Source organism: Trichogramma pretiosum, unplaced genomic scaffold (genome assembly GCF_000599845.2).
Source record: "Trichogramma pretiosum strain Unisexual culture from Peru unplaced genomic scaffold, Tpre_2.0 scaffold28, whole genome shotgun sequence".
NCBI classification, from domain to species: domain Eukaryota; kingdom Metazoa; phylum Arthropoda; class Insecta; order Hymenoptera; family Trichogrammatidae; genus Trichogramma; species Trichogramma pretiosum.
Genome location: NW_019641710.1, coordinates 107,077 through 134,829, shown reverse-complemented (window position 1 = coordinate 134,829; position 27,753 = coordinate 107,077). Strand labels below are relative to the sequence as shown.

At 33.3% G+C, this 27,753-nt stretch overlaps 1 protein-coding gene across 1 annotated transcript; it reads left to right on the top strand.

Moving 5' to 3' along the window:
- The first annotated feature begins 979 nt into the window (after positions 1-979).
- Positions 980-27,753, top strand: LOC106652756 (calcium-transporting ATPase type 2C member 1). The gene is made up of 16 exons (XM_023463159.1): positions 980-1,335; positions 1,411-1,477; positions 13,454-13,687; positions 14,019-14,108; positions 14,736-14,833; positions 15,266-15,524; positions 15,597-15,933; positions 19,827-20,020; positions 22,282-22,476; positions 23,203-23,359; positions 23,473-23,643; positions 23,782-24,283; positions 24,513-24,756; positions 25,556-25,697; positions 25,796-25,887; positions 27,715-27,753. The coding sequence occupies exons 3-16, from the start codon at positions 13,508-13,510 to the stop codon at positions 27,751-27,753; spliced, it is 2,700 nt and encodes an 899-aa protein (XP_023318927.1). The 5' UTR covers positions 980-1,335; positions 1,411-1,477; positions 13,454-13,507.

The window sequence follows — 27,753 nt, the reverse complement described above, 5'->3', positions numbered from 1 at the left end:
TCTAGATCTGACCTCAGATCTCATTCTAGATCTGGCATTAGTTCGGATATCGATTATCAAGGGTAAGATCTTGCTCAAGATCTTACTCTAGATCTAGGGTCAGATCTGGCTATCAGTTCTAGAATGAGATCTTAGGTCATGCGTGATATTTTCACCTGGGAATTTTGTTAGATATTTTAGAAATATTGGGTGATTATAATAGGCCTTTTTAAAAGCAGAGTAAATTTTTTTGGCGGATTACATTGTTTATAGTATGGGTGTAAAAAAGCCGTACCGATCGAGAAAATGTAATCGTTTCACGTGTGACACAGACTTCAACATTTCCTATACTTTAGCATATAAGGCCAGCTCCGTTTGCCCTGCCATTCTCATCGCTGTGCAGATCATCGAACTACCTGAATAAAATTGCGCGAAAAAATTAAAATTCAATTGTATGAACAATAACTTGAAAAAAAAAAACAATCAAAATTTAGTGTGGAAATGAACCGAAAGTTTCACTTCTGGTGCTCAAATTATCAATAATTTTTTTTTTATTGTACTTAACAACTCACTCTGATAACACAAGATTTATTACAATCTTAAATTAGAATTAATAAGACAGCGCTCCTGGGTGTGCATCAAAAACATTTTTATTTTCAATTTCTAGCTATTAGCATACTTTTTATTGAATCAAATTAAAAATACCACAAATCGTAACATGAAAGTTTATATAGGTAATTAATTTTTTAAGATAGCTGATTATAGGGAATCTAATTGCGCTTTGTGATAAAGTCATGAGCTTTTACTTATATGCAAATTAGACAATTAATATAATATGGGTAATAAATCTTGATAATTGCATAAAAAATCCATTCATTGTATTAAACAAATTATTAAGATAGTGAAAATCAAATTCTTATGTGAAAGTTATCATAAGCACGTGGCTAACTTGATAATAATAATCATACATGATACATGTGTCATGTATACCAAAGTTTTGCGAAGTGTGTATGTGTATGAGTGTGTAGGATTATGAACATTCAAATACAATTACATGTTGTGTACCTTTGGTTTTTTCTAACTAAACATTGCTAAATTTATTTGTTGTTAACTAACGAATTTGAGGAAGAAGTTCATAGAATATTCTATTTAAAATAAAGACGATAATTTTATATCAAAGTGTAAATTCGAATTGTGAAGTTTAGGTTAATTGGTACAATTAATATGGTGAAAACGTTTTGAATCTTTACAATTCAGTTGAGAATATCTGTACTTTAGAAATATGAATAATGATAAGGTTTTATTTATTCTGAGCAATAATATGAAACAAAAGACTTTTTGAACCTTGCTTTAAGAGTTAAATTTGGTTTTCATATACTATGATTTATAAATTGTAACTCCAATACCATATTTCAAATTGCATACTTACAGATATAAAATCAACATTAATGCATGCATCTTTGAAGAAATGGAAATCTGAGTGAAATCATAAATTTGTGTGAGTTATTGTTTTTTCATTATATATTTCTATTAATTTAACGTAACTTTTTCTTGTTGTGTGAGTTCTTTTTATACTATTATAATTAAAAGTATCAGAAAGGTATGAAAAACATTTAATTGTTTTAATGAGAATTTTTGTTGTTCTTCCTTTAATTTTTTTTTTACCATTTGTGCATAGTAATAAACTAAATTAGAAGTAAATTTGATATCTTTTATGAAAATCATTGCCGAGATCCTATTTTCTTGTTCTGAATATTTTTTACACAATCAAAAATATTTATTTTTTCATTTGCATATCATTGTGTCCCATAAAAAGTAACATATTTCCATTTCAATTAACATACTGACATGTTACTCTTCGTAGGGATCAACAATTCATTCAAGTATATTTTAACAAGGTACTTGGTTGTATTAAAAAATGTTTTGTAAAACTTATTTTGTAATAAAGTAGCTCTTGAAAGTGATTATAACAGTTCTTCTTTTATGAAAATTTTTTTCTCATTATGTTTAAAATGAAAAAAATTTAATGACCATTTAGCAAATACTTTATAAAAATTTCTATTGAGTAAATCAATTGTAAATGTATAACATTTAGTTATAAATAAACAAGCAATAAATTTATTCAAAAAACTCTTTACATATTTTTTAAAATACTAAAATTATTTAAGTCATTTTTAAAAAATACCCACATAATTGGTTTAGATTAGTATAATTAAATTTAATAGATAAAGCTAAAATTTCTATTGAATTTTAATTTGAATTAAAATAGCTTAAGCACGTTAGCACTATAATTTTATGTATCAAATTACAATTTGGTGACACAAGTTCTGCATTCGTAACTCAGTTGATGCTGGTTCCAATTTTCTCTTGATGAGAGAAAAAATTATGATGCCCAGCTTGATTCTTCTTTCTACTAGTAGATTATTGACCTAAGAATCTAGACTTTGATAGACTTTCAAATTTAAAAGTTGACTAATTGAAAAATTCACTTAAAATCATTAATTATAAATGAAGACATTAAGGATGGAGTTGTTTCAGTGAATACTTATGATAAAAAAATTTGCTAAAAATAGCTCTTATATTCATCTGTGAGCTCTTTTGGAAATGTCTCAAACAAACTCATTTGAATTTATCGCAAATCAGTCTATAAATTCAATACTAAAGGTTTCTATTTTCACTTTTCGCTCAACTTTTATTGTGGTTAGGCATATTTTTCATTATTTTTTCATTTTCGAAGGAAAAAAAATTAAAATAAAATTTAAAACATATTAAGGCAAACGACTCTATTTTGGAATACTTTATTTGGGTGCATTAGGACTTTGTAGACGTATCGCATCTAAATTGAAATATTTTTTACTGTAGAGTATGGATGTGTGAATGTATGTAATTATAAAGAATGATTTTTCTCAAAAACGGAACGGTAAATTCTACTGAAATAAATTGCATGCTGTCAATTATGTTCAGGATGAAACCCGAAAAAGTTTTATCTCGATCTGTTTAACATTTCAACAGTATTTAAGATTTTTCATGTGTTTTTCTCGAAGTTTTTTTTTCCTGATTTTTTAAGGGATTAAGGGCTTATATACACCTTATTCAAAATTTTTTTTATTCAATTTTTGAATAGGATTTTTTCTCCCCTTTCCATTCCCTTATAAAAATTTCCTATACGATCTCGCGAAATTCCTACAGGAGTCCTATAGGATTCCAATAGGAATTTCGCGGGATCCTATTGGAAATTTTTATAAGGGTTGCATTTTTCGAAATTCCAAAATTTTGATTTTGCACTGAGATACAGCTGTTTCCGTGAGCCTTTTTCCTATACTTTATGTGTTAAATTTTTTCTTCTTTTGCGTTTTCTGGCGAGTAGGGTTTTTAGTCACCTGTCGTAATATTCAGAGGGTACCGATTGAGCTTTCTGCACCAGGGTCGCGTTCTCTTCTTCAGAACATGAATGGTTACAGCCACTACCACGGGTAAGACAATTGAGTTCATAGATCAATCTCAAAACGTACTTTTATGACTTAAATTTCGGCAAAAACGAAAAATGAAAAAAATGTGTGTTTAACTGTTCATGCATATAGGCGAGCGGCTTACCCTCGAAAAGTGCGTTATTTAGCGAGATACCCCTAACTCATTAGCGACCGTGCAAATGTGGTATCAAAATGTTTGGTACAACATTCTACATGAGAAATAATTAATATTTTTTCGATTCGAGTGGGGAAACATATAAATAAACAAGGTAAACAACGAAATTTTGAAAACTCAAAATTAATAAAATTTTGACTTCAACTCGCTATATCTCAGCTCGGTTTCAATATTTTGCCCTGAAATTTTTACTGAATATTCTACAAGTTATCTAGCAAAAAATGGCGTGATGCCGGTTTCTTAATATTAATTACAAACAAAATGGCGAATTTTTGAAAAAAAAACCAGCAAGTATCGAATTTTTTTTTCGAATTAAAAAGTTGTGTTATAAATTTTTGAATTTGGCATTTTAAACTATACCATATTAAAGACCAATACCCAAATAAGTTTTGTGAATTTTTTCAGATTTTTTAGAGCATCCAGTAAAAAGTTACAACAACATATATGCGACGCTTGAGCGCCCGCGCGGGGTCGCGACTCGATACGCCAGCGTAACAGTCCAGTTGCTGGCAGGGGTTTCGTCAAAATTTCCGACTTCACGGTATTTCTATAAGTTTCTAGGCGTATTTTGATGTGCTAATTCGATTTTTCGAGGTAGATTTTCTCTAATCAAGTGCGTTAAGAAGTTATAAACACTTTAATCGTTTAAATGGTCATATCATGTAAATTATTGAAGATAGATTAAAACAATTTGTTATAATTTCATTTGTCTTTGAAAAACAAAGAGATTGACGTATATTAATTGAAAATCCGTTCATTAGAAAAAAAGTTATGCAATAAATAATGCAAATTTTATAAAAATAAGTCCTTTTTTATCTTTCAACCTTTATAACTTGGCTCGTACCAGTCCGATTGAGCTCATCAACATTTTAAAAGTAATAACTTGAACAACGATGTATAGAATAGTTTTTATGGCAGAAAAATGTTTTGTAATGCGGTTTGTAGCCGTTTCAAAACGTTATTTCAGCCAAATTACATAGGTCAAAAGATAAAAAAGGACGTATTTCTATAAAATTTGTATTATTTATTGCATAACTTTTTTTCTAATGGACGGATTTTCAATTAATATACGTCAATCTCTTTGTTTTTCAAAGACAAATGAAATTATAACAAATTGTTTTAATCTATCTTCAATAATTTACATGATATGACCATTTAAACGGTTAAAGTGTTTATAACTTCTTAACGCACTTGATTAGAGAAAATCTACCTCGAAAAATCGAATTAGCACATCAAAATACGCCTAGAAACTTATAGAAATACCGTGAAGTCGGAAATTTTGACGAAACCCCTGCCAGCAACTGGACTGTTACGCTGGCGTATCGAGTCGCGACCCCGCGCGGGCGCTCAAGCGTCGCATATATGTAGTTGTAACTTTTTACTGGATGCTCTAAAAAATCTGAAAAAATTCACAAAACTTATTTGGATATTGGTCTTTAATATGGTATAGTTTAAAATGCCAAATTCAAAAATTTATAACACAACTTTTTAATTCGAAAAAAAAATTCGATACTTGCTGGTTTTTTTTTTCAAAAATTCGCCATTTTGTTTGTAATTAATATTAAGAAACCGGCATCACGCCATTTTTTGCTAGATAACTTGTAGAATATTCAGTAAAAATTTCAGGGCAAAATATTGAAACCGAGCTGAGATATAGCGAGTTGAAGTCAAAATTTTATTAATTTTGAGTTTTCAAAATTTCGTCATTTACCTCGTTTATTTATATGTTCCCCCACTCGAATCGAAATAGTTATTTATGTAACAAGTGCCCAAAAAGCGCTTTTGGGCACGAGTGTGCGGAAAAAGACACGAGTGTCGGCTATGCCGGCACGAGTGGGTGTTTTTTCCGCACACTGTGCGCAAAAAGCTGGGCACGTGTTGCATACAAAATTTTATGCAATAGTAGGCGAAAAATACGTTCATATAAATGAGGCGTTTTACCGCACACCCGTGTCCAAAATGAGGCATTTTACCGCACACCAGTGTCGAAATGAGGCATTTTACCGCACACAAGTGTCCAAAAACGCTTTTTGCGCACTAAAAAATGTGCGAAAAAAGACATTTTTCGTCGTACTATTGCATAAAAATATTAATTACTTCTCATGTAGAATTACAATGATATACAAGCGAATTTCTTTTACTATGTTCGCTGTTTTCTGTTCCCGAGCTGTTTTAATCGCGGCCGCGAAGTTTTCAGCGTTGTGCGGCTCGCTACAATCAAAACTCGCTCATAATTCGACGGAAAAAATAGATAAAGATATGCTTTCGATAGGAAACTTCCCCAGCTTTAAGATGGTAGTATCAGATTTTCTAAAATATTCAATTTGCATAAGAAAAAATCACAAATAAACCATAAAAAGCATATTTTTCGTACTGATTTTTTCGAGATATTTAGCTCGGCATGTTTGACGTTGATTTTCTCGGTGAATATGCAATGTATCGAAAAATCTGATATCACCCTCGGAAAGCTGAGAAAATTTCCTATCGAGTGGAGTCGTCAGTCACTTTTTTAAAATGAGTTTTGATACTTTTTCAGCCACTTAGAAATTGAGTGAATTGTCGTATTTACGCGAAAACATGACTTTTCGGGCCCTAAAACACAAAAGTAGCCAGAAAAAAATTACCTATCTTTAAATGTCATGTTCAAGCATTTTATTTGCTTCCTAGGACCTGCAAGAACAATACCTAATGTTCATAGCATGCGTTCAACGAAAAAAAATTGTTCCGTTTTCAGCCAAAAAATTCGAAACTAAATTCCGGAATTGCTCATATAAGCCCTTAAGGGTGGTTCTAACATTTTCGAGCAATGAGTTCGAAAGATGAGCAGAACAATTTTAATTTAAGATCAAAAGCATTGGGATTCATCAATTATTTTAAAATTCACGTCGTGATCAAGAAAAATGTTTTCATCTTCATGTTTCGTAAATTCTAGTTTCCTTCTATTGGGTTGAAGTTTGAAAAATTGCTTTATTAGCATTTATAAATGAAAGAGGTGTGATAGTTTTATCAAGACGGAGCTTTAATAAGTTTTAAAATTTCGAAAAATGCAATGGAAAAGGGAGGAAAAATCCTACTTAATAATCCAATAAAATTTTTTTCGATTGTAAGGTGCCTTTACCCACTTAATTTACTAAATGCCCACGTATGTAGGTTTGATGTTAAAAAAAATCTTGCATAATGTGAAAAAATTATGAAACAACCTGTAAATCTCGTGGAGTAAGCTATTAAGGAAAATCAAAAACCTCGTACAGGACGTATTTTTCGACGAGAAAACCTATAGTGACCTTGAATTTGACCTTAAACATAACCTTACAGCTAATGCGAACCAAAAATCGATTTTTATTCGGTAGCCCCCATTTTTTAAAAAGAGCATAACAGTTTACACTCGAATATACCTTTGTCAGTCTATTGTGCACTATGCGGGCGTTGATTTTGTCCCTGGAACAGAGATCACCCTCTTACTTTCACTATTAGACTGAAGCTCGCAACGCACCTGGTGACGACTCAACCCCTTCTGAGGTAAGATACGCGGACATAGTCAACGGATTCCACTGTATATGAGCTATATCGTATCAACTGTTCCCCCCTCTTGAATCAGAGTTGGAATTTGATTTTTCATATTTTATTCTTCTTCCTCAGGGTAAATATGAAAAAATTGTTGAAATATGATTTTTTATGTAAAATTTGATGAGGAATTCAAATTTGATGTCAAAAATCATATTCATTACCTCAAAATCCCTAAATTATTAAAAATCAGTCTCAAAGCCAAAAACAAACATGTTCGTATCCAGCGATATGGCCATTATTGTAATATGATAAATAGGTTCTGTAAGGTAACCGCTTCAGCCTACTTGGTCTAGAAGCCGGAGTCACCCACTCACCACCTATCTGTAGGGGTGTATTGCCACACTATTTCCTACCTCTATCTTTCCTGCGTGCACTGAATGGACGTCTCCGGTACCAACCGTGTCAGTAAGGCCGACACTCCCTGCGCCTACTGGCGCATCAGTGCATAGTTCATTCCGTACAGCCTCTTCCCGGATATGTCGCCCCGTACACTGGCGACAATCCTCGCCGGTTAAGCTGACGTTCTCTGCCGCAGCATCGGGTTGAGGCAATTAGCTTTACCGAGCAGCCCCTTGGGGTCAGCTCTGCGCCGGTAAGGCCGAAGTTCTCTGACAATGGCATCGGGTCCACTAGTCCGCTACCTACCTCCTTTTTGCTCCCTACCTGCTACTGTCTCGCATTTACCAAGGCCCGAAGACCTGTGGTGCGAGGAAAAACCTGGATGTGTATACCAGTAGGTTCGCACTAGAGGTATACCCAGGGAAAAACCCGCCCCGAGACAGCCGGAGCTCATACCCATCCCGCCGCATGACACTCGGAAAAAATGGACTGCCCGCACCGGGACTCTCACCCAAGGCTCCTCGAGCGGCCTATTGTTTCCGAGCTAGCATATGAGTCAAGAATAGAGAAAATTAGAGAAAAACCATGTTTTATTGATACATATGATGCTCAATACTGAAGTCTGTTTGTCTGCCGATGACCAAAATTTATCAGAAGTGGTATTTAGATGTATAGATGAACATATTACAATATTGGCCATATCGCTGGATACGAACATTTTATTTTTGTCTTTGAGACTGATTTTTAATAATTTAGGGATTTTGAGGTTATGAATATGATTTTTGATATTAAATTTTAATTCCTCATCAAATTTTACATAGAAAATCATGTTTCAATAATTTTTTCATATTCACCCTTGGGAAGAAAAATAAAATATGAAAAATCAAATTCCAACCCTGATCCAAGAGGGGGGAACAGTTGACGCAATATAGCTCATATACAGTGGAATCCGTTTTCTATGTCCGCGTATCTCAGAAGGGGTTGAGTCGTCACCAGGTGCGTTGCGAGCTTCAGTCTAATACTAAAAGTAAGAGGGTAGCGAAATAACTTCGCGAAGTTGTACTTTTGCACACGAATAATCTTTCCTTTGATTATTTCAACGCTTTCAACTCTCATTCTTAAAATCCTTACTTCAATCAGGCTTTACTTCGTTTCTATTCATTATCTCTCATATCATATAGTACGTCGGAAAATCATCGATCATTTGCGAGTGCAAGAGAAAAATGTTCGTGAAACAAAGTTAGCCCAACACAAGTTCCTATTGAGTGCCGCGTAATTGCACTGTGCGCCGTTGGCTCGATTCTCGCCAATCTACAGTCTAAGCGCCTGCGCTAGCAGACGCGCGGCTTAGTCACATGACTAATTCGATACACACTATTTCGCTTAATGGCCTCAAACAGACCCCAATTACACGACACGTGGACTTGAACCACGTCAAGTTCTTCATTTTCAAGTAAAAAAATTAAATTATAATTATTTTAAAAACATAATTAGTTTTCATAACTCGAAAGTGAAGAACTTTGCGAAAAAGTGTTATACATTATAAAAGTCTTAAAATATTTCAAAAAATATGTCTGAATTTTTAAAAATTTTTTTTGATCATTTTTGGTATATTTGATTTCTGACTAATTTCAAAAATTCAAAAATTTCCCCGGAAAATTTTGAAAAAATTCAGGGGTATTTTTTGAACAATTGTAAGAACTTTTTCTAAGTCAAGTTTTTTTCCTAGATGCTTGGTTAGCATATAAAAAAATTGACCAAGTTTATACATTGTTTTTTTTACGAGGCGCCATTTTGTTGTCCACCATGTTGAATTTTGATATTGTAACTATTGGACTTTCATGTCTACACTCCATGGACGCAAAAAATATGTGTTAGACCCACGGATCAAGTCTCTTTTGATTCGAAAATTCAGGTCGAATCAAAATTTTCAAAAAAATCGTGTTTTTTGTTCTTCTTTCTTGGGAATTGGGCAGATTTCTGTCATCTTGAATTGTTCTGTCACTATAACAGACATTATTACTTCGTTTATTATGTAAGCCAATGCAGGCGCAATATGACGTGAAGTAAGTTTCAAAACTGAAGCGTGTATACCATCACATCCTCCAGATTTATTATTAAACTGCATAATTATATTATACACCTCCACTTGATATGTTGGGAGCATATAAATGGTATTGCTATTAAACATAACATTTGTCATATTCTGCGCATCTATTGATACACTACAGAAGTGTTTATTAAAAAAATTAGCTTTGGTGTAGTTGTTATTAGTCAATACTCCATCAACATTTACTTAGCCAATATGTCGATTTCCAGTTTTTAGACCAAGTGTCCTGTGAGCATACTGCCACAACTTTTTAGGGTTACCTTTTCCATCTGTTTCTTCTCATACCTGTTCTTGGCATTGCGCAAGAACATCTTGAACTCGTTATTGTATTTCATGTACAATATTTTTTTTGCACGATTCGTTAGATCATTCTTCCAATTTTTGTAGAATCTGTTTTTCATATTAGCTGAGTTAATTAAGGTTTTTGTAATCCAAATTTTTCTGGAATTATTCTTCGAAGTAATCGGCAGCATGGATCTAGCATAAATATTCTTTAGCTTACTAATTAGGAGATGCAATGATTCTTCTATGTTGTTCTTGCTACACACTTGTTGCCAGTTTTCCATCTTGCAATTATTTATAAACATTCTCTCAGAAAATTTATGTTTTTTTGTCATCTTTATCAACATCGCTACCACTGTCAATTGCAATCATGATCGAATAATGATCTGTGATCATATTCAGGTATCTTGCAGGGAATGTATTTAAGGGGGGAAAGGCACCTAAAATCTAGAAAAAAAATTTTTTTTCATTGACTTTTTTGATAGGATTTTTCCTCGGCTTTCCAGTGCCGTGATCGGAATTTTAAAATGTTAACTGTACCGTGATGTACAGGTTATTTAGTACCGATACTTTTACCATTATTTAGAAAAAATGAATGAAACGACTCAAAGATATATCGTGGCCAATCTGTCATGAATCTCGAGACTTTCATAAGTCCGTAGCGCCATCTATTGATACTCGTTTTATTCTTTGGTTAGAGTAAATCCAGCAGAAATTTGTTTGTTTACACGGCTATAGGTGTACAGTAACGCCACCACTCGCAGCACGTGGGTTTCGGCATATCGTCTGTCTCTCTCTGTTTCGTGCACGAGCCCTGATCAAATGTCAACAACAGTCTGCTGACTGCTTCTTGATTTTCCAATGGCAAAAAATTACATTTTTTTTAAAGTGAAAAAAGTATATGTGGAGTGCAATTATATCTTTGCAACTCAACATAGTGTGACATTTTTAGCAGTTCTAATTCAAGAAATACAGAAGTACATATGTAAATTGACATATATACATCGGTGTATATGTATGTCACTGTACGTTATGTATGTGTAAATGACTGTATCATATATATTATTGTATGTTGCATGTGATGAACAAGATTAGTGATAATTAATCAACTTGTAGTGATTTATTTCCAAGTATCTAGTGATAAATGTTTTATGAATGTTAGTGAATAGGTAGAAGACTGGGTTCAAGTTCTAATGTGAGATTGTGTATATTTGTGTGAAAAGTTGATTTGGAATAATCAACTTACTTACCAGTTTCCACATAAAACCCATATTAGCGTATACTAACATTTTAGTACAACTTATAAAATGTAGTAATGAAATTGGCGCATTTGGCTTTGTGTGGCTGTCTGGGATAATTGAACATTGTCCTTGTGGGTCCAATATGTTAAAAATTCAAATTGAATTACTGTTCTTTATCGTCCAAAAAGTTTTAAGCAGCCTCAGTGACATGAGAGTATCATTATGACATATATTGATGTATTTTGGTTTTTTTCAACTCTTGGGCAGTTACGTTTTATCTCAAAATTGCTTTGTTGCCGTAACTTTCCATGTAAACCGTTTGAGCAAATGAGCTGAAATTTTCAGGGATTGTTCTACATGAGAATGGCTGCAAACGCAAGCACTTTCAAAGGTATTGGGACAAATGAGCACTTTTTTCAGGCTATGATGTAGCATAATCTGTCATTTTATCATATATATTAATGAATAAATGTGTATATGTGGCTGGCAAATTGTGTATAACTAATTGAAAAATCTGAAAGTGCTTGCGTTTGTAACCACACATCTAATGATCAAAATGAGACCCCAAGGACCATGATTGAACTATCGGTTCTAGCTGGATCCTACGGTCCTGACAGGTACAGGGGTACCTGTCAGGACTGTGGGCTTGCTTCATCGAGGAGGGTTCTATGGTGATTGGGACTCAATTTTCATATTCCAGAGTGAAAAACGTTGAAAAAAGAGTGAAGAAAACAGAGTTTCATCTGTATATTCCAAAAAAAATGTTTTTCTTCATAATTAATAAATTTTTCATAAATGTAGGTTCAAGGTACCTTTCCCCCCTTAAGTAAGTTTACTCTTCACAAATATACGATCAATGAACGTTCAAGACTCTTGAATAAAAGCAGGATGAGTAATAGTATTAATTTTGGATTGATATTCGTTCCTACTTAAATCTTCAAAGATTTCTGAGCTCTGACTTCAAGCGCCAAAAGATCAATGTTAACATCACCTGTTATTATGTGATTATGCGTATCCTTGTTATCATTTAAAAAACTATATAGGTCGTTAATGAAACCCTCAGCATCATAATCGTGACACCTGTACAATCCAGACACTTTAAACGTACGTTCCCTTTTTGAATGAATAACAGCGCTTAATACTTTCAGTTGTCCATACTGCTCCAACGTAAAGTCAAAATTCAATTTGTCACTAACAAATATTACAACAACATCCGACCTATTTATTTTACTTTGATTGTCAAAGCACTTGTATTCATGCAGTACCACAGAAAGCCGGTGCTCCTTCAACCATGCCTCCGAGCAAACAATCACATCAGGTTTATGCCTGAAAATTGCGATCATTACTGCCAGTTCATTAAGATTTTTACACACGCTTCTGATATTTACACGTAATATCATCAGCTTAGTGCTTAAAAAGTTCAAGTCATCATTAATTACTTCAACCTCGCTAAAAATCAATTACTTGCTTGGATTAGTATCATTATTAACATTAAATATACAAGACATTAATGATTTTTATTCAACTGTGGATTCACTATTTTTACTAGGCGTGGTTGTAGGGTCCAGGGATAGTCCGTATTACTGACATATTACTCCCATTTTATCTTGTATGTTTCACATTTATCAATGTCCGTAGCTTCGTGATCAATTGATCTCTTTTTGACCAAGTATTTGTTTGCACTGATACATTAACACATTGTTTTACTTGAAAAGTACACTCTTTTTGGTCATAGTTACCTGTGCACTTAGAGCAGGCCACAGGTCTCTTACACACTTCTACACATTTTTTGCAACTGTGATTATAGCCACAGCAGTTTCGGCATCTATTTATATTAAAATAGTCAAAGACTTTACAGTTTTGGTATCCGACACACCAAAATCCTGTACTCATAATTCTAGCATGACTCGCCCGTCACTATTGCTAAGGCAGTCAAATTATCATTACGTTGTTTAAATGTATGAACAATGTTTGACATTCGAAATTTTGTACGATTTGTTTTGTATGGTGTGTTTACTGCAAACGTGTTTAATTATAAAAAAATATACACGCATATGCTTGTGACAAAATAAGTAGTGTGAACTTAGCCCCACACCAAATTAGTTTGATGCTGTGTTTGTTTCTATAGAACTATCTTAATTATTGGGAATGCGTCTGTAAAATAATCCAGATTTTACGTCTATTTGCCTAGGATTATGATTTTTATTGAATGAATGTGATTTTTAAAATTAAGTTATTATTATATACATAAATTTAAGTTCACAAAATAATATTTGGAATATTTTTCTAGGTTCGTAGTGAAACAACCCAGTTCTGAAGTTTCAATTGATTAAAAACTTGAAACATGTGGCTCACGACTTCAGAAGCATCGATGATGGGTTCAGAAGAGGTTGCTGCACGCTTGCAAGTAGATTCTAGAATGGGTCTTAGATGGGATGAAGTGAATCACAGAAAACAAATGTTCGGACATAATGAACTTGAATTACAAAAAGATGATTCTACGTGGCAAAAATATTTAGAACAAGTGAGTAATTTTAAGATCTGAGTTTCTCTATCTCGAGTGTAATAAAAAAGCGAAATCTACTGGCCAGCTTGCATCTTTATTTTTCTTCTCTATTTATCTATTTATGAATTGCATTTATACAAGCAGCCACAGTTCCACTAATATCAATACTGATAAAACATTATCCTAAACCTTTATAGGTTTTTTTTAAAATCTATTAAAAATAAATCTACACTTGGTAAAAGTAAACTGTTGATAAATAAACAATTAGATACATTGTTAAACTAATACCAAATTATGTAAGCTTATATTAATAATTGATAATGAAGAATTTTCTTATAAATTTTTTCAGTTCCAAAATCCATTGATATTGCTTTTGATCGGGTCTGCTGTTGTTAGTTTATTTATGAAGCAATTTGATGATGCAATAAGTATTACAGTAGTAAGTAAACGTTATGAATATTTTGTCTCTTTTTTCTTTATCATATAAATACATCTTATAGTCTTATACCTTTACAACCTCCATAATCCCAAACTTTCCGGATAAAAACGGGAAGCCATCAGTTAGTAACGATTGCCAACGAGGTCAAAATTAATAAATATTAAATTAAAAATTAGATATTTCCCTCAAAAATAGTTTTTAAATTACCATCTACCTCCAAATACCTTAAACATTGCAATCCTTAAACAGAGAAATCCAATAGTGACCTAGAATTTGACCTTGAACATAACCCCCAAGCTCCAGCGCCCGAAAAACAGATTTTTCAAATGAAAATCCCCATTTCTTATTGCAGATTTGAAAAGGGCAGAAAATTTTACGTTCGAATATGCCTTTACTTGTTTTCAATATCATTTCAAATACGTGGCAGACTCAAATGAAACCCCTTTTCACTTAAAATTATGCTGAAATAAGGAACTTATTTTTAAACTATAGTGCCCCCAAAATCATAATTGTAGTTTTTTCAAAATTAAAATGGGTTTTTACAATTTCACAATATTATACTTTTATTTTACAATATTTTAATGGTTAAATACATTTTAATAAATTAACTTACTCTTATGATTTTAGGCAATTATTATTGTTGTGACAGTTGCATTTGTTCAAGAGTACCGTTCTGAGAAGTCTTTAGAGGCATTGAGTAAACTTGTACCTCCTACGTGTACTTGGTAATAATACTTATTTTTTATGCAGTCTTATAATATTAGGAAATTGATTTTTATAATTGTAAAATGAAAAAAAGTAGTTCAATAGTTGAATGTAATTGATGGATTGTCCATTTTCTCCAGAAAAAATTGACTTTAATTTCCAAATTTGAATATCTGTAATATCTGTATTTAAATCACGCGGTTGCAGTGCTGAAGACTGGATGTGAAATTTAACTTGATAAAATTTACTTAACTATTTTATTGAATACAGCTAAACCTTTAAAAATTGTTAAGAAAAAGTCAAAATTTATTATCGTCTAATTGTTTAATACTGTATTTTTGAGAAAACGTTGCAATTGCATATGCAGTGTACAACCTGAGTTAAATTCTACTATTTTTAAACAATATTGTAATTAACTCATTCACGTTTATTTTCTTAATTTTTTTTTCTAGTCTACGGAATGGAAGCCTCACGACATTTTTAGCTAGAGATTTAGTTCCTGGAGATGTAGTTTATTTAAATGTTGGTGATAAAGTACCTGCAGATATGAGGCTTTTCGAAGCTGTAGAACTAGCTATCGATGAAAGCAGTTTTACCGGAGAAACTGAGCCATGTAAAAAAATTACAATGCCACTATTGAAATCTAATGGACATGACACAAAAAGAAATATCTCATTTATGGGCACCCTCGTTCGATGTGGAACAGGCAAAGTATTGTCTGATGTTTAAATCTCATTTCTATTTTTAGTTAAATTCATATTCTAAGTATTTCTGTTTTCATAGGGAATAGTTATAAATATTGGTGCAAAAAGTGAGTTTGGTGAAATATTTGCTATGATGCAATCTGAAGAAGCTCCAAAGACACCGTTGCAAAAAAGTATGGATACATTAGGAAAACAGCTTTCATTTTATTCTTTGTGCATTATCGGAATAATTATTGTATCTGGTTGGATACAAGGAAAAGCTGTATTAGAAATGTTTACTATAGGAGTGAGTCTAGCTGTAGCAGCTATACCTGAAGGATTGCCAATAGTTGTTACTGTGACATTGGCCTTGGGTGTTATGAGAATGGCCAAAAGAAAAGCAATCGTAAAAAAATTACCTACGGTAGAAACATTAGGTAAGAAATTACATTTATATGTTCGGACATATAATTCTAAAAAATATTTTTTGAACCCATTGAAATCACTCATAATAAATAATCACACTTATATAATAATAATCATTATTTTTATGAGGGGTTTGAACTCATTAGTTGATGGCGAAGTTAGTTGATCACTTACAAGGAGAGTTTTTCAGGTCCGGGTCATGGATTTGCTCCAAAATTTTTTTGGGGTCTGCTGGTACCCAATACTGAAACTCCCTGTGCTTAGTTCTATAGTTATTTTCTATATCGATATAGAAGTACTCAAACGAAAGTATGCAAACGAAAACGTAAGAAGAAACTCAAACGAAAAAATGCAACGATCAAAAGTTTTAAAATTTTTCAAAGAGTCTGCTTGAATTTTTTCAGAATTTTTGGGACCATCGACCACTCTCTTTAAGAAGTCCTAAAATCTATTAAAGGAGCGTCAAATTTGGGCCCTTTAAATTAAGTGACAAATGGTCCCAAAAATTCTGAAAAAATTCAAGCAGATTCTTTGAAAATTTTTAAAACTTTTGATCGTTGCATTTTTTCGTTTAAGTACTTTTATATCGAAATAGAAAATAACAAAGATTTTTTTATAATGTTGAAAATACTCTACAAAATGGGCACTAAGGCCCATTGGATCAAACTAAGCACAGGGAGCTTCAGTATTGAGTACCAGAAGACCCCCAAAAAAGTTTGGTAAAAATCTGTGACCCGGACCTGAAAAGCTCTCCTTGTTAGTACAGTCATTCACCAGATCCCATACTTGAAAGTAGACATACACCTTAGTCCCATTCGATGGTCCAGTCTGTTGTAATAACCCATCATTACCGTAAAATTGAATTTCGAACCGCGGTGTAACTTGTTACATTAATTATATTACTCATTCATCTATAATTCAGACACCTATGCATGTTCTTGCATACAAGGTTAGCTTTGATGGAGACCGTCAGATTTTTTCTCCTTTTTGTTTTGAAGCATCACTCCAATAATGTTGTCTGGTATAAGTGCTCTACAGGCAGTTTTCAATTCCCGTTTACTTCCCACAACACAAAAGAACGTGTTTTCAGCGTTGTTTCGTTCGTATCCACAGCACGCATCGTCCGGTTTTTGTTCTCTTTTCATTAAAAATGCAATGAATAAAATTTTTATTACTTGTTAAAAATTGGGTAACAAAAATCTAGAAAACCAAGCACTGCAGCATCTACGAAAATCACCCGGTCGTAACTGACTTTAGTTTATACTCGTTTACTACTTCTTGAATTGCTTCAATAGTGGATCGTCCTTTTCTAAAACTGTATTAACTTTTTACATAAAGAGGATCTAAAAAATATAGAAGTCTTTGCTACAAAATGCTCAAAATTTATAAGCATCATTCCTAGAATTTTTTTTTCTTAATCACTGCTGACAGACTAGAGCAAGTTGCTACTGTAAGGCTTAAAATCTAGCCTAGAGCTGTTTAAAAAGCAAACCCTTAAACAATCTTTTCGCTTTCAAGTGGTCTTAGCTGATTGTGCGTGAATGACTCATCGCTTAATCGCATTAGCTCATAAGAGTTACAAACAAGTCTTTGATATGTGTCCATTATGCTAACCCAATTGTCCTAACTTTATCTATTATTAATATTGTCCGTATCAAACAATGGAAGCCAAAAAATGTCACCTCAGAGTTTGAAGTCTTTGTTATTTGTAAGTCTTATGTTATCCTTTATGATATTGTTAAATCAAAAATTTTGAAGCGTAACATTGCAGTTTCTGATATTCTCTCAAGTTACAACTCTTTTATTCAGCGAAAGATGTCTCCGAATGAGAAAATTTCTCAATCCACTCTTAAGTTTTTGTAGGAGATAAAGCCCAAAGCGCATGTATGTGATTTTGAGAGAGTGAGCGTTGGCAATAAAGTTATTTTTGTGCGAAAAAATAGCTCTCTACGATGAATTCAAATTGATTCTTGATTACACATGACCAATAGTACATTACGCACCTAGGAAGCGAAAAAATGGAAAACCTCAGAACACGTGTTATTATCGTATATGAAGGTGAGGCTAAGCAAAATAGTAGATTACCGCCATAGGCCGCGAAAAATAGAAAAGTCCTTGAGTACGTGCAATTAGTTCGGCTTCACCTCGGTCGATAAATACTTGCTTTGGGGATTTTTCCCTTTTGAGGCTTAGGCATATATGCTACTTTTCTTACTCAGTGACCCGAAAATGCTGCTCTTCCCAGCAGAGAAGTAGTCACTTTAGGCTGCTGGTATGAAAAATGGCATTACTGCAGTCTTTCATTGATGCATTATTGCGGTTTGCGGGTGAGCAAGTCTTCGATTATATCAAAATTTCTTATGATAATATAAATTTTATCATTAAGAAACTTTGTTCAGGAATTGTTTAAACAATTAATAATAAATTGGATGGGTGCATGATCAGGTCTCAAAAGAAAACACTGCATGAGTCACAAGAATTTCATTTTCTCTATTTTCTTTATTATCACTCAAAATCACTGTTAATTTTAATAAAAAACTGAGTCTATATGTTGAAAATGTTGTTAACAATTATAAAGTAATTGAGTTCACTGATATTATGATTGATTTTACACTTGAGTTCACTCAGATAAATTGAGTAGTCGACGCGAAGCGAGATTGTATTAATTCACACTTAATTGTCAAGAGTCTTTACAAAGTTTGAGTTGTCAATACGAAGTTTGATTTCATTAATCCACTCTTATTTGCTGTGAGTTATTGCACTTGAGACGTGCAACACTTCTCTTGAGTTCACAGCGAGTTGAACTTGATTTGTGAGCAGACCGGAGCACAACGGAATAGGTTAAATTAATCCTCTCGTTTGCATGTGTGAGCAGCCGGATGAATTGACCGAGATCACGTGAGATTGCACATGGCTTCGTGTAACCTCACTTTCACTCGTCGTGTGCTCGTGCGATTGAGATGCGCCAAAATAATCCCGAGAGTTGAGGTGATGACAAAAAGATTCCACCAGGCCTGCTGTAGACATTATTGGTCTTCAATTACAGTTTGGATGGTTTCTTTACCTGGTCGCAATCGATGAGTTGACTCCGATTCGCAGACCGATGAGTTGCGCTTCGATGAGTAGAGCGAAGAATAGAGCTTGTCAAAACGTCCTTGTTGACTGGCTTGCACTTGTTGAGACGATCTAGAGCGGTCGAATTGATGAAGCTGTCCAAGGTGATGATGCTCGATGTAGCTTCTGTTGAGGTGACGTCGGGGATTTTCTCGCGGTTGAACCAGGTCGATGCACGAGACACGAGCGAGGTGCTGATTCGATGAGTGCAAAAACGAGAAGAACGAGATCGCGAACGATGCGCAGATAGCAGAGTTGCCGACGGCACGTGCCGAGGCGCGACGCCATCTCTCGCCGCGCAGTGAGAATCACTCCGATGCTTGCACAGCACGTGATCGTGTAAGTGTGTACAAGCCGCGCGCTCATCCTGTTCGAATATTTCTCGAACAAACTTGATTTCACTAAAAATTTAATTTACTAAAATCATCTTCACGCTCTTAAAGTTACAGAGACATGGTACAATTTAGAGGGTAATAATTTATCATATAATATGTCAAATTAATCACTTTTTTTGGATTGACTGTGGTTTAGTTGTAAAAAGTTACCGTATCGTCTTTCATTTGCACCTGTGTTTTATGATGCTTCTTTGCCTCATTTACTTATTGCGCTACTGTATCGGAAGTCTGGAAGACTTTTTACCCTCTTTTCTTATACTTCAAAACTTATCTCCCTAGACGATGTAGATTTAAACAACTGATGACTTTGACGATCTGCACACATTAATACACGGAAAGAAAAGTCCGTCATTCAACGCCAGAAAATTTTTAATAATGATATCACTTTTTTTTAGGCTGCGTGAATGTTATATGTTCAGACAAAACAGGCACAATAACGAAAAATGAGATGACTGTAACAGTCATTGTGACTTCAGATAATTATGTTGCCGATGTCACCGGATCTGGATATAATGCTAATGGAGATATTAAAATTCGTAACTGTGAAAGTATCGATTTTGCTCAGGCAGCTATCTACAATATTTTAGAGGTATATTTATTGATCTTATGTATAATAACTTTTGCCCTTTTGTCATAACTTGACTCTTTAGTTATAATTTCTAAAAAATATTTCTTTATAATACTGTGGCCACGGTTCTTTACAATACCACAAGCTTGTTGGAATATTTCTTTTATAGAAAGCTGGGTTAGAGCTGAATGATGACTGACTTGATTAACAAAACCACTTTTTAATATACATTTCAAGTATTTGATAAGTCTAGCTCAAATAGCTATATTATTATAAAATTATTGGAAGGTATTTATTTTATGCAGTGGTTTGCATATGCCTTAAAATACCATCGCTCGACGTATCTCGAGTTTCTACAGTAGCTTGTACGGTAGTGCATTATGACACTAATTTTTGAGTTATAACAATTTCACAGGCAAGCCTAAATCATCTTCTGTATCATTGAGAATGTATGACCAAGAATTTATTAAAAAAAAAACTAAAATAAATCTTAAAACTTTTTTATGGCAATCATGAAACATGTACATTGAGTATCATTGTCATCACTATGGAGTACAGTAAATAAATGTATTATAATATTATTTAAGGTATAATTCTTGAAAGGTCACAAAGCTTTAGAAGAAGGATAACATTTTTTTAATAAAATTGTATTGCAAAACTAAAGTTTAATTTGAAATTTATACTCAGAAAAGGTTGTAATTTACTGATTTTTTAAAAAAAATTTCTGCTTAAAATATTAAATTTTATCAATTTTTAACCATCTTTCCTATTTTTTTTTGTTTTTTGATAATTAGGATTAGAAAGTTTCTTAAATTTTCTTAAAATTTCCTTAAATTTTATATTTTCAGTTCTTAATTGAGCGACGGAATTTAAAATAAAAATAAAGCTGAACGATTTGATATAGGTTTGAATTAATTTTTGACCCATATTTTTTAATCGATTAAAAATCTTTCTGTTTATTGACAATGCAAAGGGAATACAGTTTAGGAAAAATTTCGACTTTTTGATCGCAGATGAACTTGCACCGAAACAATTTGAAAACCGCCAAAAAAAATTGATTTTTTCTGGGTATAAATTTCAAATCAAACGAACTTTAATTTTTGAACTACACTTTTGTTAAAAAAAATTTTTTTTCTTACTTAGCTATGTAATCACTTAACACGATGCTCTTCATGCAAAACATACACACACACACATCGTGAGGATTGCGCCGTGTTCACCCTGAACCGGTTTTGATAGTTTGAAGTTTAAAATCATAGTTCTAAAAAGGAGCAAAATCGGTCAACCCTTAAATATATTTCAAGCTCTATTCTGAGAGTAAAGATAATCTTAACAATACATTTTCTTACGTATGTGTATGAAAAATTGATTGCCGTAGTCAGTTTAGTCCTATGATTTCATTTCAAAGAAAAAATGGACTTTTTTCTTTTTGTGCGACAAAACAAAAAATCGTACACAAAAATCGCACAACACTCCCATGATGAAGTCGGAAGCGAGAACCACACTCACAAGAGGGCGCCGGATGTGAGAGCCAAGGCTCTGCTGGAACGCATGATGGCGCCTGAAGCGAGAACCACACTCGCAAGACGACAACAGAAGAGCGATTCCACGGATAGTGAGAGAGACTTCAACAAGTCCTCATAGAAGTAATCGAGCCGAAAAACATCGTCAGGCTCATGCTCGAGGCCGCAGACAATTGGATGGCGTTATCGCCTTTCGCGTAATCAGTCGTCTCCAGACTGAGGCAAGAGGTGTGAGAGGCATAAAAACTATCTGGACGATGCTGCAACAAGCAGACCACGCTTCTGGTTCCCGAACCCCTAATACCCGTAAGGTGGATGGGAGATGTACGGAAAAACACCGATGTAGCAGAGAAGCTCTAAAGAGTGCCCACCGAAGTAATGTCTAACGACGATACCGGTGGGTACTCGTTTCGAAAGGCCACTAGCTGTAGAGTTTACTCTACCCACGTAAAAAAAAAAAACACACGCACACATTTATCGGATATTGCATTATGATGTAATATCTCATGGTCTCATGGTGTCATGGTCTCTCTTAGAAGAAAACAAATGAACAGAGTTATTGACATGAATGTCTAAATTTTCACATACAAAAGAAAGGTTGAGATTATTTTTACATTTTTTGCGTTTTAGTTTTTTCGCCGAATCGCGATAAACAGAAAAATCTCATTTTTTAATAATTATAAATTTATTTGACTATAGTACAGTTTCAAATTTTCTATCCACTGAGTCATGGTTGATGATTTTCAAATGAATTTGCAGGTTGGGTGTGTTTGTAATAATGCTGTCATTCAAAATAACAAACTCCTGGGACAACCAACTGAAGGTGCTTTATTAGCTGCTGCTATGAAAAATGGAATGTATGGTTTGGCAGAACGATATATTAGACTTCAAGAATATCCATTTTCCTCTGAACAAAAAATGATGGTTGTGAAATGTGTTTCTAAAAATTTTGACGTAAGTTAATTTTTACATACCCAAACATTATCTTTCCACAATCGATGACAATTTCATGCTTTTATAGTTAATTAATTTTTTTTTAAGGTGATACCTTGGCCACAATTTTTTCCGACCGAGCACAGAAAATTTATATTTTCGTAACTTTTTTCCAGGCTGATTTTCGAAAAACGGCTCTGTGGAGCCCTCCGTATTGTTGCTGTGAACAACTGCGACAAATTGTAGCCAATTTCATCAGATAGTTTTCCCGGAAAACAGGATCAAAATTTTTTATTTTGCAAATAGTAATCAAAAATTTCGATCCTGTTTTCCGGAAAAACTACCCGATGAAATTGGCTGAATTTGGTGCAGTTATTCACACCTACAATACGGAGGGCTCCACAGAGCCGTTTTACGAAAATCGGTCTAGTAAAAAAGTTATTTCAATTTACATTTTCAATGTTCGGTCGATCAAAATTCGGGCTTCGGCATCACTTTAAATGTATTTTTAATTCATTCGGGTACCTGAGATTCTTGTTTTAATAAAATATGTATCTATTTTGCTCAAAACGTGTTCAGTAAGAAACAATTAGTTTATCTTGGTGAGCGGGTAAATAGTTGGACTAGCCTTATTCTCTTAAGATTGATTATATTTTATAAAAAAAATTATTCAGATTATTACTAATAAACGATATGATTATGCTATCATGTATTTTCATGACCAATGGTATTTTTTTTTCATTACAGAATCCTACTGAAATTTTTTTTGTCAAAGGAGCTCTTGAAAAAGTACTGACTCAATGCACAAAATACTCATTCAATGGCAAAGATTATCTTCTTTCAAGAAAAAAAGAAGAAGAATTTTTTTTGGATGCGTATAATATTGGACAACGAGGATTAAGAGGTGAGAATGTCTTATATATAACTATAAAAATTCAGTTTTTGCTCGATTTTTGACTATTTATTCGTACACTAAAAATTTAATTACACTGTTACTTGAATTTTATCATTTTCTAGTTATTGCATTGGCACGAGGCTACTCGTTACAAGATTTAGTTTATCTAGGAGTTGTTGGGATTTGCGATCCTCCAAAACTTCATATTCAAGAAACCATATCAAATCTTATTAGCAGTGGAGTGCGTTTTAAAATGATAACTGGCGATTCAATGGAAACCTCGGCTGCCATAGGTACGTAATTTATTTTTCAAGAGATTTTTCTCTTTAAAATGGATTTATCCATTTTTATTATTGAAATAAAACAATTTGGTAATGCGTCAATGATACAATTCTGGTAATGTGTTTAAAAAAAACTTTTATATAATTTAGGTAGCATGATTGGTTTAGATGTAAAACAGCAACATCTCATGTCTGGCGAAGAAATTGAAAACTACACCCAATACGATTTAGATGAAAAAATAAATAATACTCATGTTTTTTATCGGGTATCACCAAAACATAAAGTTCTTATTGTTAAATCTTTGCAAAAAAAAGGAAATATTGTCGGTATGATAGGAGATGGAATTAATGATGGTATTGCTCTGAAAAAGGCTGATATTGGAATTGCAATGGGCTTAAGCGGGACAGATTTTTGTAAAGAAGTAGCTGATATGATACTTATAGATGATGATTTTCAAACTATCATTTCTGCGATCGAAGAAGGAAAGAGTATTTTTTATAATATTCGTAACTTCGTGAGATTTCAATTGAGTACAAGTATCGCTGCCTTATCTCTGATAGCACTTACGACCTCTGTTGGTGTACCAAACCCCTTGAATGCAATGCAAATTTTATGGATAAACATAATTATGGATGGACTTCCAGCTCAAAGGTATTTGAATTATTATCTTAAAAAAAGTTTTTAATACTCAATTCACATCAAGATTTTACATAAATTATGTACCCTTTATGCGAGGCATTTTATATTTATGATTGTATTTTAAATTAATTAAAAGCACCTAAAAAAATCACGATAAATGTAGTCATAAGTCATCATGAATGAAATCATGTTTTAGTTCATGTATATATATTTAAAACTTTTTTTCTTTTTATAATTGCAGTCTTGGAGTCGAGCCTGTTGATAAAGATGTGTTAAACCAAAAACCAAGAAACATTCAAGAGCCCATGATCACAAAGTATGTTATCATGAATGTTCTACTTTCAGCAGTCACAATTTTACTTGGAACTCTATATGTTTATTATCTAGAAATGAATTCTAATGAAATGACATCAAGGAACACGACTATGACATTTACTTGCTTCGTTCTTTTCGATATGTTTAATGCACTTAGTTGTCGCTCTCAAGTAAGTTCTAAATATGAACATAGCAGATTCTATTTTAATTAATGTCAAATCATTAATAAGCTCAAGTAATTAATTCGAATGAAAAACAATTATTTATGCAACAAGTGCCCAAAGGCGTTTTTGCGCACAGTGTATGCACAAATATTGGCTACATCGACAGAAAAGGGACACGTGCACACTATGTGGAAATAGCTGGACACGTGTTCAATACGGAAATTTATTTAATAGTATGCAAAAAAGCATAAATAACAAAAATGATATTTCACAAAATACCAAAAATTTTACGCACGCCGTGTCTAAATAGCTCTTTATGGTACAAGTTCCATAAGTAACACTTTCTGACACGGCGTAATTTAGGGCCTTAGCGCAGCGAGGGTATAATAGCTGCGTCAAAAAGTGGCCCCTATGGCACGAGTATCTTACTCAATTTTATAGCACTGAGCTAAGTCTTCATTTATGCTCTTTTTTCCGAGTATGAGTTGCAGTTTCTGGTAGAGCGGAATGAGATAAGCGCACTGGCATAGCGAGTGCGATGCGAACAACGTGGTGTCAGAATGTGCTACTTATGCCATACAGTGCTCTAAAAGCAATTTTTCACTTTGCTATTGCATCAAATTTTGTATTCAAAAAAAAAAGTTACTTTCTCCGGCATATCAGGCACTCGTGTCTCCTCTCATCTTTATGTTTTTTCTCGTACTGGTAAACCTGGAACTTGCACATACACTGTGCGCAAAAATGCCTTTTAGGTACTTATTGCATAAATTAATATAATCTTATTACTAATGATTAATTTTTTCAGACAAAGTCTATTTTTTCTGTCGGATTTTTCACCAATAAGACTTTTCTAGTGGCCGTAGCATTGTCCTTACTAGGCCAAATACTTGTGATTTACTTTCCTCCACTACAAAAAATTTTTCAAACGGAAGCTTTGTCCGCAAAAGGTAATGAGTAATTTCTTTTACTAATGCAACATTCAAATTATTTTTATAATATTTTCAAAACAATTTCCCAATCATCTAAAAACTTCATACTTTTTCAGATTTGGTATTTTTAACTGCTCTAACATCTAGTGTATTTATTGTCAGTGAAATAAAGAAATTCATTGAGAATGTGTATTTGAAGCGAAAAAATGTTCAAAAAGATTTACAACTTTTAATAAATCATGTTTAATAGATCATTGTAAAATTTTTTTCCTTATTCGTACCCATAACTACTTATATATGGGTCATATCAGAAATGAGTTGATAGGTCCAAAAATGACCTATCAACTAAATGCATTTCTGAAAACTAACTTTTTTCTCCATAGGCCCAATGTAGCTCTGAAAAATTAATCAAACATAGTATTTTTATGTATTTTTTGATAAGGAATTCATTGGTGATATGTAAAAAGTGATTCAGATACTCTTACACCATTAAAAATCAAAAAAATGCATTTTAGGCCCAAAATAGATGTGTTCGTCCTCTAGGATTTGCCTGAAATTAATAGAGTATCATTACAACATCAAATTAAAGCCCTCTACCAAGTGGTATTATCGGTTGGCCAATATCAAGGAAGATATACTATGAAATGTGGCTATCATTCACTTTTACATCATGATAGACTGAATGTTGACTATCAATACTGCCTAGAGCAATGAACTGCATTAAAAGCAAGATAGAAACACTAATTTATCTTTTTAAAGTTCAATCACAAGTACTTTCTGCACAGAGTTCATATTCAATACTACTGTGAATAAAACAAACACCTTATTCATATGTAATCAATTAATAACTTCATTTATGCTAGATAAGTAATACTAGTATGCACTGTTTGGATTGAATATTACTGTTACGGCTGGAGAGCCGATTTATTATAAATAATATATATTGATTTTATTCTGGCTGGTGACAGCGAGGGAAAGTATATATGATGTGAGTTATTTGCGTGGAGAATTCGTTATTATTTATTATAATAAATTACAATGCAATATCATTCATCCATTCAAATACAAAAGTTTAACTTACACCTAGGCTTACTGAACTAATTGAAAATAATATACATAAGCCTGGTGGACGATTCTCGATGTAGATACTGGCTCACTCTGCAACTGGTTGGCTGGTGTTCCTTGTTGGCTGCACTGCACTAACTGCACTAGTCTCGATTACAAATTACACTCCGCATTGGACTCGCGGCACAATTTAATACAAGTCTAATAACATAAAATCGCGGTACAAAGTGACGTGAGCTCTGCACACCGAATAAGATGATAGTCGAATCGCACAGAGGCTTCCGTGGGTCCTCAATATATACTACTAGATTTTGCATACAAAAATAGGAGAAAGTACCTGTCAGCACCTGCTCATCCGTGAGAACCTGACGACAGCTTTTGCTAATTTTTACGAGTTCATTGATCTTCCTGCTAAACTGACATCGCCTCAAATTTAATCAACGCTTTGTATGGCGTGTCTATTTCACACCTTTTGTAAGAGGTGTTGATTTCGATGTTCTTTTCATAGAACTCGATGTTTTTACCAATTTTTATAGTTTTGTTTTTCACTTAGCTTGATGTCGTCAGACCCCGTCGATTGATGCTGGCGCGTCCGCTCGTAGAGTGAAATTTCATGTTTATCGTTATTTGATTATACATTATTTTTATGAATATTATAATTGTTTATAATAAAATAAGGGTGACGTGACATTACTTTAGCGTTTGTTTCATTCACAGTGGTATTAAATATGAACTCTGTGCAGAAAGTACTTGTGATTGAACTTTAAAAAGATAAATTAGTGTTTCTATCTTGCTTTTAATGCAGTTCATTGCTCTAGGCAGTATTGATAGTCGACATTCAGTCTATCATGATGTAAAAGTGAATGATAGCCACATTTCATAGTATATCTTCCTTGATATTGGCCAACCGATAATGCCACTTGGTAGAGGGCTTTAATTTGATGTTGTAATGATACTCTATTAATTTCAGGCAAATCCTAGAGGACGAACACATCTATTTTGGGCCTAA

What these genes read in the sequence shown, in the direction of transcription:
- LOC106652756 (XM_023463159.1), top strand. Translation starts at nt 13,508, where the DNA reads ATGTGGCTCACGACTTCAGAAGCATCGATGATGGGTTCAGAAGAGGTT. An exon ending in ACCTACGGTAGAAACATTAG is followed by an intron (nt 15,934 to 19,826) that starts GTAAGAAATTAC and finishes ACTTTTTTTTAG; the next exon opens with GCTGCGTGAATGTTATATGT. An exon ending in GTGTTTCTAAAAATTTTGAC is followed by an intron (nt 22,477 to 23,202) that starts GTAAGTTAATTT and finishes TTTTCATTACAG; the next exon opens with AATCCTACTGAAATTTTTTT.